General features: G+C 36.8%; 1 protein-coding gene across 6 annotated transcripts in view; it reads left to right on the forward strand.

Annotated features, from left to right (window-relative positions):
• OSBPL6 (oxysterol binding protein like 6) overlaps positions 1-19,380 on the forward strand; it is a 99,262-nt gene that overhangs the window by 44,906 nt on the left and 34,976 nt on the right. For all 6 annotated transcript variants that reach the window (XM_071562260.1, XM_071562259.1, XM_071562263.1 and 3 more), the window contains exons 3-9: positions 10,457-10,552; positions 13,365-13,487; positions 16,335-16,388; positions 17,097-17,210; positions 17,328-17,492; positions 18,015-18,147; positions 18,588-18,691. In XM_071562260.1, the coding sequence (XP_071418361.1) occupies positions 10,457-10,552; positions 13,365-13,487; positions 16,335-16,388; positions 17,097-17,210; positions 17,328-17,492; positions 18,015-18,147; positions 18,588-18,691 (789 nt within the window). The remainder of the gene's footprint in view (positions 1-10,456; positions 10,553-13,364; positions 13,488-16,334; positions 16,389-17,096; positions 17,211-17,327; positions 17,493-18,014; positions 18,148-18,587; positions 18,692-19,380) is intronic.

Genomic DNA, 19,380 nt, shown 5'->3' on the forward strand with positions numbered 1-19,380 from the left:
TATAACAGTGGCATTTTAATGTAGCTTTCTTATTTGTGCAACATATATATCACCCAAGAGATTTAGCAGTCAGCAAAAGTTTTGACATTGCCAATTTTGCAAGCTCCATGATAAGGTAACAGATAAATGAACCAGACTAATGAAACCAGAAATAACCAAAAAACTGATTTAAGATTTTTGTCATATATTTTCATTAAAATCACGTTTAATTTGGACTGTTAGATAGATGGCAGCCCAGAACCAACCTGTTTCATTTAACCCAAACTGAACAGGTTGGCAAGGCAGTTGTGGTGTCCCTGGTAAGGAATACTTCAGAAGGGAACAGCAGCAGTTTTTCCTACTGTGGAACTGTTGCAGAGCATGAAACACCTGTCACTTGCACTGTCAGTAAGAGTCTTCATACACAGGTTAGTATAAAAAGTGCAATTCTGCCAGCCTTTGTTTGAGGGCCATGCTGACAAGGGAGAATATTGGTTTGCATCCCTTATGAAACTCTGAAGAGGCTCTTGCATGACAAAATGGAGGAATGCTAGCAGCTTTTAAAAAGTACAGCTGAGTATGATAAAATCATATGTTGTATATTTAGTTTTATGGGTATATGTTCTTTATGAATATTACCTATTTTATTTATTGACTAAGTTTGCAAGTCATAAGGCAGACTAATTCATTATATATTCTCACAGTGTGTGGGTAGTAATAATGTGCTGAGAAGGCAGAAAGAGGTGAATACATCATAGGGTTAATAATGTGCAGTTTGGAAAACTGAAGCCTGACCCCAGGCTATTAACCAGAGGGAGTGATACAGGAGAGTAATAATACTGAAAACATGAACAAAGGAGATCTTTTGACTTTTCTGACAGTCATCTAAAGGGTAGCTAATACATGATGGGAAGAGGATTTAACAATGTCTTCTATTTTAAATGTGAGGATTTCTCTTCTAATGTCTTAATTTTCTTTTTGGTATTTTATGGAGGAGAGATGATCAGCTGTTATCTCTTTCATTTTCTGTTTCTGTCAGTTTTCTTTTTTAAAAAATCTGTGGTTCTTTTTCCACACAGCAATCACAAAAGAAAAGAAGTTTTTAGTCCTATGCCTTTTAGCCCTGTGTGGTCACCTTTCCACAAGGAGAGCTTTCATATTTCAAATTATTACTGTCTTTCAGCTGTATGGAAAGAGTGAAAGATGGAGGCATTGAGGGAAGAACTAAAAAAGATTTTCCAGAGCAGCAATCTGCTTTTATGATTTTAACATGGCTTCTTGGTTTTTTGGTATTTTTTCCTCCTTTTTGTAAAGGCATTGACCTGCAGAGAATGTGTACTCAAGGGATGCAGAAGGGACTGAGTTTGGGCTGAAGATGTTTATCTGGCCATGAAATTTAGAAGCAGAGTGCAATTCCAAGGCTCTGCTCTTGCCTAAAGGTCTGTATTGGAAAATTCCTATTTAGCATTTTGGAACCATTGTATTTTAATTGTCAGAATAGTCTCCTGAAAGCAGTATTTCCTAGGGTGAGTATCACCATTTTCTAGATATAAAGGATTTAATAATGATGGAAGGATCAAGACGTCAGTCTGCAGCTACCTTAACCAAATCTTTGTTTATAGAGTAACTGGAAGACTTGAAAAAAGGTATTGCAGTAGGTGAATCTGGGTGTGAAATGTATGGAACCTGAAAAAAATAGGACCAATAATAAGACAGTAAGGAAAGAGGTGTGAGGGTTTTTTTTTTCTCTTGTGACCAGGAGTATCTGGAAAAGCTAGTTGATGTGTAAAACGGAAAAAAAAAATGGGAAAACTTCTATTCTGACTAATGATGTTAAAGATCTTTTTGTGTGATTATTCTAAGCAATAGCAGATTCACTTTTTAGCTGTCTTGTAGAAAAAGCGGTCCAGTATTTGAGACTGAAGTTACTTAATGAAAAAAAACACCTGGGCTTAAAATGAGAGACCTGTTGTTGCTATTGCTTCAGCTCCCTGTGCGGTTACACCTTCCCTGGCAGCTCAGTGGGAAAAGCAGAGCAGTGGCAGGAGCAGCTATGGTGGCAGCAGCTATGTGATTTCAGCCACTAGTGCTTTCACTTGCTAGGCTAGGTGCATCATACACACAGATCCATCTTGCCAGGTGGAGAGTCATTGTCCTGTTTCATTTAGCACTTTTGGTAGTTTTTTTGAGACTGGGAACAGTTAGATGTGTGAGAGTTTGTGAAGGGATAGGAGGGAATGTTCATGCTCATGTAGTTTAGTTTGTTTGTTTTAGTATGTTGAGATACCTCAAACTCAACTTTCTCTTTGTTTATGACCAGTTACAATCAGTGGTGCAATATCAAGGATGCTTTGGTGATGTCATTATAAAATTCTGCCTCACAAACTGGTAATGTAGTTGATTGGCATTTTTACTGTCCAGTGTATCTGGGACAGTGTTGCTCATGTGAGATTGCAATATAATATAATGTAATATAATCCATGTGGAAGAGATGTCTGAGTGCATTTATACACCCTCTTTATTCTTAAACTGAGTAGCAACCTACATGCTTGCTCACTGATGTCAGCCTGATGTAACAGCTGGGAAAAAGTTCTTGATGGATACCTGTAAATTTTGCTTGTTCCTGTCTCTTGGTGACTTCAAAAGAAATAAAGAATGGACAGTGGTCTAGTAAATATGGCACAGACCTGAGAACATGTAGCCTTATTCCTAGCTTTGTTCTGTAGCAATGCATAGAATTTAAAAAGGCTTTTTACTTCTCAGTAGTTTGTGAGAATTAGTTCAATAATAATTATTATTCTCGCTGAGTTTTAAACTCAAAATGCTACTAAATGCCATGTACTGTTATTACTGTGATATAATTCTCTTCTGCTCTCTTTCCTAATTAACTTTCTTCACATAAAACAGTAGAAGCAGAATTAGAGGAGAACTGTTGAGTACTTTAAAAGCAACAACTCACTGGAGCAAAAAAGTGTTCTGAGGGAGCCAAAAAACGAAGTGGCAGAATTGTTAACAGAAACATGCAATTATTCTTTAAATTGATTAGCTACTGCTACTCCAGAACATTATTTTTTCTCTATGCCTTTGTTAGAGTGCAAAAATATTCCTTAGGTTTCGAAGGTAGTGGGTCTTATTTCTGTATCTGAAAAAGTATGAAGCAACGTAACTTAAAAATCTGTAGAATACTCTTGTGAACGTTACATTAGGTTTGATGCCATAGCACTTGTTTTAAATGAAACCATAAATCTCAGACCTGTTACAGTTTCATCACTGAAGTGCATAACAGTGAACTATTTGATGAGTGAACTTCTACGTGTGGCACAGTCAGACCTTCAGAAGGTGGTTAAACCTTAAAAGTAAAGCACTCTGGACGACAGGTTTGTCCAGGGATGGGGTAGGAACCCATGTGAGACTTGTAGGGAACTGGTACAGACTGACCCCAGCAGTGAGGCAGCCCTGCCGCAAGCACCGAAGGTGATACGAGACACTCCTGCTCCAGCTCTGGAAATCCTTGTGGGCAGGGCTGCTGGCACCATGGGCAGCAGCACATGCCCAGAAGCCCAGTTCAGACTGGATGCATCAGGCTTGCTGTGTGTATGTTGTGACCAAGCCTGCAGCAGATGCCCTTCATCTGGTGCCTGTATTTCTGCCTCACATTTACATGATAGATAGACACAAACCAGACGAAATGCATCTGTGTGCATGTGCACTGGATTGACCCTCTCCAGGTCATACGTGGAGATATTTGGATCATGACTGCCCCTGCTCTTGGTGATATCTCTAGTGGTTTGGAGACAAGATACAAGAGTACAATGCTGGAGACTAACAGTGGGAGATGCTGTCTCTTTCTGGAAAAGACTTGGCTTTAAAACTTTGAAGAAATAAAAAGATCTGGAGCAGTCAAGGAGAGACAGTGATAGCATCCATGCCAAGCTGTACTAATGGGCTGTGTGTGCACATTCTCTGAGCTTCAGGAACATTGTCATGTGACTTATCTCACCTCTGGAAGTGCTTTACAGGCTGTGTGGAGAATGATGAAGTTCAGATATCACACCTATGAAGAAAAATAAAGTTCACGAAGCATTTGAATGATACTTTCAGGAACATATGACTCTTGGGGATGGTCCTGTGCAGGGCCAGGAGTTGGGACTTCATGATCCTTGTGGGTCTCTTCCAACTCAGCATATTCTGGGATTTATTTTTTTTTAAATGTGTCGATTTGATTAGAAACAGTGTCTCTAGCTATCTTCTATTACTAAACCAGAGAAATTGCTCTCATAAAAGCTTAATTACCCATGTAAATTATGACAGATAATTTAAAGTGGTGTTTTCAGATCATGGTCACTCTTGCATTCCTGCTGTCTCATTTTTCCCCCCCTTTGATATGCTTACACATCCATACCTGCATAAGCATGTCTCACTTTCCTTGAGAATACAAACCTGAAGTGCAACTCACATACGCCCAAGTGTAGAAAGAAGAAGGGCAACTGTTCTAAAGTGTCGTTTGGGATTTCTGGGAAACAAATGGAGGAGAAGAAATAGAAGCATGATTATGTTTTCACTTCTCCAGTGAAAAGGAAAGGCACAGAAGTGAAGAGGGAGGGTGATGGCAGGTATTATATAGATGCTTCTGTTTTCAAGACAGTCATGCTTGATTGGAGTTATGCACATTTCAGGATGTACAAATGTATTAGACAGAATAAATGTGGGCCTTAGTAAAGCTATTTGCTGTTCTGACACCTCTTTATCCTGGAATTGAAAATGAAGGAGTTGTATCAAAACCTTTTTTTCCATAGTAGAATAATATTTACTGTTAAAAAAAAAAAAAAGAAAAAGAAAAAAATGAAAAATCTGATAAAAATTTTTCAAACCTTTTGTCCTATCTTCTGTATTTTTGTACTATGTATATTAAAGCATAAAGGATAATGAGAAAGGCTAACTAGGTAGTTGGCAGAAGGGTATGAAAAAGAGTCACAGGAAGAAAGGAATTTCATTTTCTGGACCTATGCACTTTTTTAAGTGAGGGTCCAGCTTTTTCATTTATGATTTGTGTTAACTTAGACTCCGTTTCATGTCTAGAGCACTTTCATTCATAAATTAATTAGCCTACCAAGGAATGGTTTTCTTTTGTATATGTAATGTTATTTTCCCTTCTGTAGCAGCATGAATAAAATTAAATGCTAGCCTGAAACTGTTTAACAAAATAGCAATCCCTTTAATTGTGATTATTCAATGTTCATAAAAAACTTCTTATCATTAGCAAACTTACAAATTCTCTCTATGAGATATTGTAGATTTATCTGTTTGCTCTATGTTGAGAAAAGTACAAAAGGAGAAGATTGTCATTCAAGACTCAGGCTGTGACTTAGTAGGTCACTGTTGCAATGGTAGCTCTTTTCTGCTTTATCCAGTTGTGCTAATGCTTCCTTCCAAGAAGCTCTTCAGCGGAGCAAGAGCTTACTTCTCTTCAGAGTTTGTCAAAAAATACCTTAAAAACCAAAGGCTTCTTTGCTTCCAGAGCCTAAAAGCTGTTGATGTGAAGTGTAATACAAAGCTGGAGGTCTAGAAAGGGCTGACAGAGAGTCCTGAGCTAACAAATCCTTGACATTTCTGTTACATAAGAAGTGTTTATTTTGCATATCCCAGGAAATAAGGAGGCATACATATCTCTATATTATTCATATGCTACAGGACTGCTTCTTATGTATACTTGTCTTCCGGAGAAAATGTTGCTCTTAAGCACATTTCTGTACAAGATGAGCATGTGTTACAAGAACAAGAAAAAAAGGTTAACTGCGTGTGCTATTCATAAAATATTGTTAATTTCCTTTGTCAGTTAGTTGATAGCTGAGTTTGATGAAAGCAGCCATGGAGCAGTTTCAGTAGGAGAGACTTAGGATGAGAACAGGAGCATGATTGCTTTATAAAAATTAAAAAAAGTGTGCTAGAAGAAAGGAGAAATACATTGATAACATATGGCTATTTTGCCTTGCACTCACCCTTCTCTCACAATTATATTTAAGAATCTGTCTTTATTCGAACAGTAACAGAAGGAAAGACAGAGTTGATTGAGAAGCAGCCTAAGATAAAAGCAAGTATCAAGGTTATTCCCTCTGCAAATAATATTGGAGATTTACTTGGCATATATCACAGCTTGTTTAAAAGGTCAAATTTGTGTCTACCTTATTACTTCTGCTGTATTTCAGATAACTGGAAAATACTGCTTTTTAGTTGAGAGAAAGTGATTTAACGTTGCACTTCGTACTAAATGGAATTCAAATAAGAGCACAAGTTTGCTAGGGTGCAAAAAGAATGTCAGTGAATAGAAGATAATAAAAGATGCACTAGTTAGTTCTTTGGATGGCAAAAAAAAACATACAAAAAAAAACAGAGAGAAAAGCTCTATTTTGAATTATTGTCATGGAACAGTGTATGTCTGTACCCCATGTTTATTGCAGACTGCTAAAATGCTATGAACAAACAAAATGACCCACCAGATCTTTTTTTCATTAATTAGTGCTAACCACATGTTGTGCACATTTCTGAGCTAGAGAGTCTGTGTCCAATGTGAGTGATAAATTCTTCACCAGCTTGTCTTCTTTCAGTAATTAATTATAAATCATAGAGAAGTCTTTGCAGTAAATATAATTAATTCTATTAAGTAAATAAGCAGCAAAGCAGAAAGGGGAGGCATGAGTGCCAGACTTGTTCTTCTCTGGATTCCTTGTCTCTACTTATTCAAAATCTTTCCTTTCCTTACCTTCCCTGTGAGAACAGCTAAATATCTTTTGTTTTAATGGGACGTCAGATTCAGTGAAGAAAAGTTAGGGTCTTCAGCCTCTGGGCTGATGAAGACCAATCCTGCTAGTGGAACTGGGAGGAGAATTTGGGGAAAGTAAAGGTAAAACATGAGGGTTGAGATAAAAACAGTTTAATAATTGAAATTAAATAGAAGACTGATTGTAATGGAAAGGAAGAACAAGAAAAATAAATAAAACCCAAGAAAGGCACATGTTGCCCAGTATAGCTGCTCACTGACTGCTGATTGAGGCCCAACCCAGCCCAGCTCGTGGCTGTCCCCTCCTGGCAAACTCCCCCCAGGGTATACACGGAGCAGGACATTCTCGGGGATGGAGTAGCCCTTGGATAAGGTCAGCTGTCCTGGACATGCTCTCTCCTGGCATCTTATGCACCTCCTCACTGGCAGGGTATGGGAAACTGAAAAATCCTTGACTTAGGGTAAGTGATACTTAGCAACAGCCAAAACATCTCTGTGCTATCAACATCCTTCTCACACTAAATGCAAAACACAGCGCTATACCAGCTACTAGGAAGAAAATTAACTCTATCCCAGCCAAAACCAGCACAGTGAGGTGTATGAGTCATTGAACTGCAAACTGAGAAAAGAAGTTGGCAAGATATATGGAAAGATACTATAAAATATATTTTTCATTCTTGCCCTCCACCGAAGATGAGAACATGATACAACATCATACTGTTATTCTCTCCATCAAATTCCGTCTCCCTCACATGACTTTGGGAAGCAACAGGAAAAGAATTCAGGGTGGAACAAGCATTTGTGTTCCCCACATACTGGCTTGTGAGGGGCATTTTGAGGCAAATGTATGCTTACATATGTAACATATGCTGTGGATAATCACAAAGATGAAGGAAAGATTGTAGTCAGCATGAAGATTTAGCAATGGCATTACAGAGTAATTTGATTTAAACTTGTAATTCTGTTGAATTAGTTTTCAAGAGCACACAGACTTTGATAGTGCTGGCATTTTCCTTCAAGACAAACCAGCACAGGATAATCCTGAAACATGGGTGAAATTTGGAATGCAGCAATGTGGAGACTGATTTTTGTCTACATGTATTCTTGGGATGAGAGGAATGAGAGTACCAGGTTGATTGATTAATGGATTATTCATTTTTCTGTTTGATTATAAACAAACCCTGGAAGTTGTATTGATCTGCCTCTCCCCTCCTTTTGTTCTTATCTGCTTTTTCTTGACTACTTCCTTTATCAACTCTGTTTTTATGTTAAAATGCAAAAAAATCTTGATAATAACTTCAAGATCTAAGTAATTTTTATTTCTGTGACGCTAAATAACTAAACTCTTGATCTATGAAATCAGCTGCTTTTCAGAATGTCAAGTGATTGTGTAATTTCTAGCTGTAATTTTGCAGAACAGTAACGTTCATTAATGGAAAACATTTTGCACCATGTAATATCTCTTAATATTATGCTGGAGACATGTCACAAATCTAAAGCAATGATTTTGTGTCAGCGTTATGGTCGTCATGAGAGAAAAGAATTGAAAAGCAAACATATAACAGACAACAAGCCAACACTTCTGGAAGTAAGGAGTGTAAAGAAGGCAATTTTATTTGAAAAGTGTTCATTTTCTAATTTCAAAAAAATCGTTGAATAAGTCAGCATTCATTATAGTGCTGTTAGCTAATAATGTATTTCTCAACTGAAGTGGAACTGTAATGACTGAGGGCTAATTAAAAAAAAAAAAAAGCACAAAACCTCCTTGCCTTAAAATCATGCAATTGAAAATGTCACTGGAAATCTGGCAAGCTAAGGGCTGTTGGTTTACTCCTTTCTAAATATTGTTCAAAATGAAATTGCAGTTACGTAACAACAAACTGCACCAGCTGCTACACATGAGACCTTCAGCACATCTGTGTTGGGCATTGCTCCATCCCAAGATGGATGCATTCCTGCCTGCCAGACAAAAATGGCAAGAAAGTTGGGAATCGTCCTGACTATGCTAATCAGAAAAAAATTTAATCTTCCTTGATTGAATAGGTTTAAGTTTTCTTGCATATTGTTAAAATGTGTACATAAATAGCATTTATTCTATTCAGAGAAAACTTACCATTGTTTGTCATTTGGAACTTTGTGCTTCTCAGCTCAAATTAAGTGTATTAAATTATTTGACATGCATTGTAGGAAATTGTGCTACATAAATACAAATAGTTTTCCTCCTCTGAGTAGTTAAATACATTGAAGATTGGCCGTTCTTTGACAAAGCAGAAGTTTTCAAGGCTAAATGATAAAGCTCTTTGTTGACTGGACCTGGAGTAACATAATATTGCTGCTTTTCCACATTCTTCCCTGTAAAATTTAATTAAAAGTAACTGAAAAGAAATGCTGGCTGCTTTTGCATTGTGGCTTATTATTGTGGCTACTTTTGCATTGTGGCTTATAAATCTCCACTGACAACAGAGACAGTCCCTATATTTTCCTGTTATTCACAGTTGCATCTTGAAAGAGAGCAATGAAGGTCTATGTGTTGCTCTGCAGCAAGATGGGGTCTGTGTTATGTATGCATCTAAATGAATAGCTGTATTTATTTTTGGTTTGGTTATGGTTTTATGTACTTAGCTGTTTGTATAAACAAAAATTTTTACACTGCTGTTTGTGTGTGTTTTGTACTCCCTGATTGTTTCTGCTGTCACTGGTATGTGTGTAATCTTTTCTTCAGTCAATGTAAAGAAGCTTAATTGTGAACAAAACTTAATTGGCATTTTCAGTTGAGAAAAACTTAGCCTTCTTAGAGGGTAATTGCAATTTGTTTGTCATTTGTGCTACATGTCTTGGAAATGCAGTAATTTTATACCAAAGACATACTATTGACGAGTTGTGATGGAATTCTTACCAAATAATAGTATGAGATGTAGCAAAACTTCACAATAAATTTTCAGAGAATGAATTGCCAATTCAAGCATTAAGAATGTGCTTATATTCTCCTGTATCAAAAATAATTTTTCTTTTATAAAACAATAGTGAAACATTTCTGGAAAATGGGAAGATATTTTTAGATGTCTTTTAAGAATAACAGTTTTTTCAGGACGAGTTTTGACATTATGCATTTCCATTTTTATTACATGCTTTGAAGATATAAAATTTTATTGTACTGTCAGATGTAAAAACAGCTGCAATGGTTGGAGATCACAGTGTTGCACAAATGTTCACCTGCAAGGCCATCAAGCCCAGAGACAACAGTAACTGATCTTGTTAACATCTGGAATATATTAAAAGCATTGATGCAATGAGTTCCTTCATGTCAGCTGAGAAGCCAATAACAAAATGCTAAGGTGTGATGATGAATATGTTAGGGGCAGTAATATCTTATGTGCAGAGGTTTGCTTCAGAAGGGAATGTAGGGCAGTGCTGACTGCACAGTGTTTGCACTCATTATCTCGTGTATTAGCAGAAAACATAATAGGTCTGACTAGGAGCAATTTGCATTTGTGTGGATAAGAACTGCATTACTTGTCTTTTTTTTTTAGTTCACCATCATTTCTAGGTTAGACAGAGCAATTAGTTTAAGAACCAATGATAAAAAAAGAAAGGGAAGTATATTGCCTCAGAAGACAAACTGTGCACATTGAAGTCATGGATGGGTAGCATTTTGTATGTTTTGAGCCATGAGCTTATCCTTACTATTTGTTTTTTTAGAGTGTTCATATTTTGGAGCGGAAGGCTTCTTCAGGAAGCACAGACCCTTCTTTAAGCAAGCAGTTCCTTGAAAGTGATCATCTCTCTCTCTCCAAGGTAAACAAAAGAATGGGATATAACCTGGGTGATGAGTTTCCCTCTAGGGTTAAAAAGTAGTTTGGCTAACAACTTTGAGATAGGGTTTTGTATGATTCTACCATTAACTATATTGTGAGTCTGCCCTGGAGCTTTTTGTTCCATAACTGAGGTGTTAAAGGAGCCAGTAATCTTTGGTCTTTGTTATATTAACAAAATTAAGGATTTTTTTTTGTCCATGGATGGCCTTCAGGAACAAATTTTATAATCTCAGAGTAAAGGGCTAGAAGGATCTTCAGTGATCCTTGTGGGCCCCTTCCTACTCAAGATATTTTATGATTCTACGACTGTGAGAAATTTTCCAGTCCAATCCTTTTACTAAGGTAGAGCAAATCACTTGCAAGTCTAAAATTGCTGCTAATCAATAATTATATAGTTTAAAAACTATGTCCTAATGGCATTCCTTTTGGATAGTTTGAAATTTAAAATCTCTTGTTGAGACCTTCTTTCCTGAGGTGGAGAAAAAGAACCGCAGGGATGACACCACCAGTTCCTGAAAGGTAGAGCCTTCTATGTGGTACTTTATGTCAACTGCTTCCTGGATAAATTCCTCAGTTTTGGAATAAGTAATTCCAAGCAAGTCTAATTCCACGTTAGAAGGGCTAAGATACTTCATATGCAAAAGTAAGAGTGTTGCTGAAAAGATGAGGATGCTTTGATGGAATGTTTGGTGGAAAAGAAAAATCTGAGTTTAAATGTCTGCCAGTCCTGAAACAGAACTGGTAAAACAACTTCAAAAGGAAATACTGTGTTTTGCCAGGGAAAATGAAATGTTTTTTTCTTTTTTATTTGGAAAATAAATACTTAGCAGTCAAAAAGACTAGGTTCAGAAAGCTGTTGGCAGTGGCTCCCTTAATCCCCATATGTGGGGCACATGCAGGCTCAGGAACTAAAAGGTGTGACTGTGTTCCCCCAGTCCTGCTGCTTCTCACCTGATACGTGTGGTACCACTGAAGTCCTGAAGTGCTGATGGCATTGGATGAGGACTCTTCAAGCATATTACTTTCACTCTGTTTTTTCCCCATTTCTGGCTGCTCTTTCATAATGTCTCTTATATGGGGCATATTTCATCACACCAAACCTGTGGGATGAGGCACAGTCAGGATTGTTTGGATGGTTTGAAGAACAGCTTGTAGCACTGATGCAACAGAACATGGGTATCCACACTGCACTGAATAATTGCTAATTTTATCCCTCTGTATTTGGCCTTTTGTTTAAATGAATAGCTGTATGAGATTGTGTGATTTCTAGCTGAGAAATAATCAATACTGATGTTATCTAGTTGATAAAAGACTTATGCCTGCAGCTGATCATCTAAAGGAGAAATCAGTAGGTTGAAGCATCAGTTGGCAGAGTCACAGAGAGACTCTTTGCTCACCCCAGGGGACTTAAGTTTCGTTTGTCCCCCTCAAGTGCCAAGAACTTCTTTGCAGATTAAAATTAATGCATGTGTGCTTCCCTCTATAGAATGGAAATAGAATATCCAAGCAAAACACAGGGAAGTAAAAAAGGTGGAGTTTGAGTATGGCATTTACAGACAATGGGATAATTAAAGTTTATAGTTATGCAGGGAAAAATACAGTGAATAAAGATTTCTATTATAATTTACTACTGTGTGTTTTATTTGGGATAGACCATTTCACCCTTCTCAAAACAAGACCTTATTGAAAATTGTAGATTTGAAATTTGATGTTACCTTTGATACTGTATTTTCAAAATAGTCGTGTTGGTGTTATCAGAGCTGTGTAATTAACTGGGAGGTGTTATGAAAGACGGAGCACTTGGCTTTGAACAGTTTTGTGGAAATGGGGAGACAAGTTTTTTTCCCCTTTTAAATGTTAGATGCTATATGACCTCCTTCCTTTTTCCAACTTTCCCTAACATTGCTGGGAGTTGTGACAGATCAGCTGAGAAAATGCAGGTTTACGACTCTATAGGGTATAATTAGTAAAACAGAGTCTGAATGAGCAGGCAGTAAGAGAATTTTAAACAGGTGCAGAATTCTGTTGATTACAGTAGTAGCAAGTAGGTGGAAATAAAGGCAAGACTCATTTTTTTTCTCTTTAAAAATATTGTCCTTTACCAGTTCACTATGTTACATTGTAAGTCTGACTTGAGTTGCACCAGTTGTCATGCATAAGAAGTGGTACATACAAGAAATATGCTTTAATTGGCTCCCTGAAAGGCATACAGCTGGTTGTATCTGAAATTATGCTGTTCCTATGTTTTTCTCTAGTGAAAAAATGAGTTAACTTTCCTATAAATTTCTCATAATAGAGTGAAAATGAATGCAGGAAAATAAAAAAAAATCCTTTTTGCAGATTTCTGAAGACGCAATTAGTCAGTGAAACTGTCATAAAATGTCTTTGAAGATGATCACTAGCTACATTTGAAATCAACAATAAAACAACTTCTTCTGTTAGTTTTTTCTTATTTGAAGGAAAAACTGGGATATCCAGAACCAATGTACTTGTACCTTAAAGATCAGAAAATTTAAATTTTTTATAATCAAGAAATACCACAAAGACCACTGTTAATATATGCCTTAGCTGGTAAGGTTTAGACTTCCAAAAATGTTCATATTGACTATTTTTAAATGAGATACAGCTGGATGTAATACAATGACCATGTAGTTTGGTACCTAAATAGATTGATTTAAAACCTAGCTCTCCTACCCTGTCTTGCAATGGAAAACTTGTGCTACTTCTAAGTGCAATTTTTGACCATGTGTGTGCAGAATTAATTAATCAATGTCTTCATACTTTTTCACCAGGAACCTGACAGCTGGGAAATCATAGAGGGTCTGAAGATAGGCCAGACCAATGTCCAGAAGCCAGACAAACATGAAGGTTTCATGCTGAAAAAGAGAAAATGGCCATTAAAAGGTTGGCACAAGGTAAATGTCTCATAAACCAGTCAAAAGGTTATTACCTTATTTTATGAATTGGGATTTTTTTGTCTAGAGGAAATTAAGATGTCAAGTAAATACCCAGGATTTTGGGGTGTGACTTTTTAATCTGTGTATAAAATTAGTTTGACTTTCAAATCACAATGCCTTCTGCCTAATGTTGTATTCAAAATCCAGATGGAATTTGTAGATAACGCAACAGATGCCTTGTGTTTTAAGAGGTTTAATTTATATCCCTTTTGTTCTTTCCCATGTATTATAGCAAAGTGTAGCTACGTACTCTAAGATTGCATTGAGTTTACACTGAGGTACATAGCAGAGGATACATGAGGGACTTTTCCATGGACCCCAGGTGTTTGTACAGGAGAAAATTCCCCTTCAGGTCTGCTGACTGAGGAGATTTGTTCAGCTTTGTCCCCAGGTTTTCTTTGTCTTCTTTATCTAAATCTTTGGGGGCATGCAGTGGGAATACACATATTTGCCATATTATGTCTCTATTAAAAAAAAAAACAAAAAAAAAAACCATCCCAAAACTCATCTGCAAGTCTCCTGGTTCTATTTAGTTAATTTGGACATGTCTCCATGCGTGATTCTACCTTTTGTTAGCCTTAAACCTCGTGCTCTTAAACTCTTTTGTCTGTATTTCATACCATAATAATTGCATTTCCCCTCTTTTTTTTAGCAACAAGATGTGTGATAATCACACTCATCCATATTTTTTTACCTGAGGGTTCTTGAAACAGGATAATTTTCTGGGACAGAATGCATTTTACAACAAAGGATAGTGAAATCATTTGCCATTCCTTTAAAATACATTATGTTAATGTGTTGTTTCTTGACCAAGCATCTGTTTTGCATAAGGAACTAATTTGTAGGAGAGCAAAAGGAGTCCAACTTTCACAGTTCCATAAAGTACATCACTAGGGATGATCTGGACGACTTCAGAGCAGTTACCCATGTAAATAATTTTTAATGTGATTAAGAGCTTCACATTTTAGCATTCCCCTCTATTGTGCCTTACACTTCGCTATAGGAACTATGCTGAACTTCGGTTTTGAAGCTGTGGGTTTGCTAATAATTTTACTTGGTTTTCTCCTGCTGCCTGAATATCATAGGGTTTCTTTAACATTACTTTGTGCTGAGAGTCCAGTGAAGGAATTTCAGAGGCAGTAACTGTAGCTTGTGCTGTGTTAGTGTTCTGATATCAAAGGCATAGATAACATCCTTTGTCTATTGAATGTTGCATGCCATATTCAGGCAGTTCTGAATGTGCTTCAGTAGCATAACAGGTATAATGTTTGCAATTTGGCAAACTTACGATTTTCTGAAATGCAGTATGCTTTGGAATGAAATGGTGATGAAAGATTGTTTTCTTTTGTGTGTATAGCTTAGAGAGACAGAGCAATATGAACTGAATATCATATTCTTGTGAAGTCTAAAAATGATCATACCTCAGTAAAAAAAAGGAATCAAAAAGTTCCTGTTGTTTTGACATCTTATTCAATGAGTTATGTCTCCAGGACAGCCCTGTTTTCTTGCCCTGCATGAGATACTGGTACCATCTGTTGTGTATCTGACATTATTTCTAGAACCATCTTCAGGGAAGATTTTTCTGCCATCCAACTACTGATCCTGCTCATAGTGTTAATTCAACAGGCTTACATCATGAAACCGTTGTCCTCTTCCATGTCAAACAGCTTTGAGAATCAAGCATAGTGTTTTGCTGTGTTTGGCTTTTTAACATGGATTAGTGCTTTAGGTTACACTCAAAAAAAAAGAATTAGGTTCTGTTACTTTGCATGTTTTGGAGGTCACTGGTTATAAACATAACTTGGAGAATCTCATTTCAAGTCTAGGTTTCCTGCTAGGCTGTGTCTATGTGCTGTGTGCCAAAGTCTGCATTAACTTGACTGCAATGCAGTTTGAATGATTTGGTACAAACAAACTAGGGCAGCTTTAATTGTGGGAGAAACACAGTGTGAATAGGGGATTCTGCTCCCTGCTGACAGTAAGAACTGCTCAGCAAAATAAAGGTGTAGCAATAGCACAGATGTGCTTCCTTAGGTTAGGCTAGTCCTGGTAACCATGTCAGTGAAGATAGGGTGGCTCACAGTGTATGCTTGACTAACACCCAAAACGTGGACCCTCCCAAGACCTGGGTCTGTTGCTGGGAATGCTGTAATATTTGCACTGGTACTCATACCTGTATTACCTAGATTACCACTAGAAAAGCTATCATCAGCACGAATTACAATCTTGTATTTACTTCACTGCGTAGAGGTCTGCCATGAGGCACAAAGTTTTGAATGGTAGAGCAGTGTCTCTTAAAAGGTCTTGCTTTTGAGATGTATGTCTTGCACTAGGAAAAACTTTTCAATTTCTACATAGGGAAGGTAGGTTGTTAATTTGAAACTTGACCAGCTTCCGTGGGAAAAAAAACAGGAAGAAAATGAAGACAAAAACATAATTCTCTTGTCCTACAGTGTCTTTCTTTCTTACAGACCTATTGAATTGGCTGGATAACTGAAAAAAACCAAATCTTTCATTTTTGAAGTTTGTTAAGATAAACTCAGGACATATTGTTGAACAAAGAGAATCTAGTTTTTCTTGTTTAGAAGATAATTTTTGAAGTAAAAAAACAAACAAGAGAATTGTTCAATACTGTATTTATACTCTACTTCCAACTCCCAAACATTCCTTAATTGGTACAGGGTAATCTTCCAGATGAATTGTTGTACATAGTTTAAATTGCATCTGCTCATTAAAAAAGAATGTTGGTGTTGGGTTTTTTTTTTTGTTTTGTTTTGGTTTTTTTTGTCTTTCTCTTTCTTTCAGAGGTTTTTTGTCCTGGATAATGGAATGTTGAAATATTCAAAGTCACCAATTGATGTAAGTAAAGTGGAAGACCATTTTAAAACTTTTTTTGGAAATCAGCCTTCCAGGTCTCACACTCACTCTAGACATATTTATGACAGTATACACATTAAAGTTGTTGATGGATTAAAAAACCCCCAACATATATACGGAAAGTGTGTAAAATTCTGGTTATGTCTCAAGACTTCTACCTTTTTCTTTATTTCTATGGAAATAAAAGCTGCATCACTTAAAGTAGTTTCTTTAATGAAGATGCTTGAGAGATTAACCTGACTATGTATTTTTCTTTCCCCATTTTTGTGTCAGTCAGAGCTGATTATTCTGAGATATGTGGATAGGACAGAGAATTGATAACAATGTACTGTAGAGATATAAAGGCTAACATTAAATTAGATCTGATACCAATAGCTATCAAGCAGTTGCAGCAGGGTGCCAAGTATTGCCTGATTTTACCTGTTTCTCACTTCCCTATACCTGTGTGCTGTGTGAACCAGCACACTTAAACTTTGGAATCGGCTTGGCATTGAGCATTTCTTGTGAGATACTTTCCTCTGACTGTAAACATAATATGTGTTTAGTCTGACCTCAGCTTTATATTTAATACCTCTTTGTGTTAAAATGTTTATAAAATGGGAAACCATTTCAGCACCAGATATTTTTCTGTTAAATATAGTGAAGAAGTGCATTATACTTCCAAATTCTAACTCTGATTTTTTAATTTAGATACAGAAAGGAAAAGTCCATGGGAGCATTGATGTTGGTTTATCAGTCATGTCTATAAAAAAAAAGGCTCGTAGAATAGATCTTGACACAGAAGAACACATCTATCACCTGAAGGTAAAAAGTGCAAATACATATTATTTTTTCATCCACAGTAGAAGTAAGTAAAACTGTAGGAGATTATGCAGAAAAGTAGTATTTTGAATTCTTTCTTGATAGTAAATCTTTTTCCAGGTGAAGTCACAGGATTCATTTGATGCCTGGGTTTCAAAATTACGCCACCACCGCCTGTACCGTCAGAACGAGATTGTGAGGTCTCCAAGAGATGCAAGCTTTCATATATTCCCTTCAGCATCGACTACAGAGTCTTCACCAGCTGCTAATGTGTCAGATGGAAAAGTGTGTAGTGTTATTTTGCTGAAAACTCATGGCTTGCTCGTGGACAGTTTCAGTGGGCTCTTCTTACAATGCCAATAAGACAGGAGCTGCCACTGTGGGAACCAATGGCCAGCAAAAAGCTGTGGGTGTGTGCAGCTGAAATACTGTCTAATTTAGCCTTAATGCAGGCTTCATTAATGGGCTGCTGTAGAGATCTTGCAAAGAATTCCCCATCTGTGCAATTTGCACTTTCTTCTGTCATCAGTAGCAATCTGTCTCTTTACTGGTCGATAATGTTCTTTCTCTTAAACAACAGCTTTTCTAACTGGTGGTTAGCAAACACAGTTAACTTGTGTGGTTCTTGGTTTGGTTCTTCAATGTACTATTCCAGAAAATCTACATCCTGGAGAGCTATATAGCCAAATCACAGATGTCACTGAAAACACAATGCATATTTTGATTTCTATTCTGCTATAGTGTGGTGATTACACTGACAGAGCAACATAGCAATAGTAAATTTTTAAGCATTTCATTATGTTTTAGGTGCAACAAAATAACTACCCCTGGCAGTCTCCTATACCTTGCAGTAACAGCCTTCCTGTCACCTGCACTACTGGTCAGAGTAAAGTAGCGGCCTGGTTGCAGGACTCTGAAGAAATGGACAGATGTGCAGAAGGTTAGACTTTACCTTTTCATGCCTTGTTCTTTCACCAAAACTTCTTGTTGATACATAGTAAGAAACAGTCAAGTCCACAAAGTGGTTGACTTATATCTTTACATGCACATGAAGTAGGTCTTCAGGTAATTAGATGCTTATGGTGGGAACTTTGCTTTCTCTATGTTTTGGGGTGTTGCTTTTAAAATTTAACTTAATAATCTGTGTTATTTTAGTGGATGTCATTGTTCAAATATGATCAACTTTGGAAGTCCAGACTTACTGCTGACTCCCCAAGTGTTCAACATCCCCAAAAATACCAACTTTGACTTAGATGCCTTACTACAAGGGGTTTAGACATTTAACTTTTATAATGCAATAATGGGCTAACAGTGGATGCCATGGCAAAAAAAAAAGTCTGAACTGAAGCACCTAATATATTTTTATTTTATATCTGTTAGATCTAGCTCATTGTCAGTCTAACCTTGTGGAACTCAGTAAACTTCTTCAAAGTTTAGAAATACTACAGAGAACACAGTCAGCACCAAATTTCACAGACATGCAGGTAAATATGCTTGAACATAAATAATTACACTGAAACATTTGTTCTTGTGTTAAGGAAAATACAAAGGTGTTTTCTGTTAACTTAAAATGTTTTTCTGAAATCACTGTAAATCCTGGGTGAAACGTTTATCTTATATGTTTATTTTAAGCATATGTAATACTGTTTAAAGTATAAACAAATAATTCAGATGTATTTATTACTTGAGCTAAATAGGACAAATCAAGCTATTAAGTAATTTGCAAAAAACCCTGAGAATTGTTACTATAGAATACATGTAAATTGCAGTTGTATTTAAGAAGTTTTTGTTGTGCTGAGTAAGATAATATTTTAAGTTTTTTAAGGATTGGAGACCCAAAGACCCTCAAAGACGAAGTTGCATGCTCTAGAAAAGAGGGCATAGTACAAAGGTCCCAAGTTTTGGACTGTTTTCCAGTTCAGGGTGAGTTTTCCTCTTAACAGAAAGCAACAGCAGATCCTAGATCATAAATACTTTCCTCCTTTTTCACTGAATCCCCTTGAGCACACAAACATCTGAATAGTACCACAAAAGAAATCCATGAGGATTTCAAGATCGGGTCCTAAGTATTGTGCACCGAGAAAAAAATGTACCAGTAGTTGTGCTAAATGAGCTGACTCTTCCATTTGTTTATAAGTGTGTGGGTAGCTACAGCTGGTCACTGCTGCGGCTT

Source organism: Pithys albifrons, chromosome 8, assembly GCF_047495875.1.
Source record: "Pithys albifrons albifrons isolate INPA30051 chromosome 8, PitAlb_v1, whole genome shotgun sequence".
Lineage (NCBI taxonomy): Eukaryota > Metazoa > Chordata > Aves > Passeriformes > Thamnophilidae > Pithys > Pithys albifrons.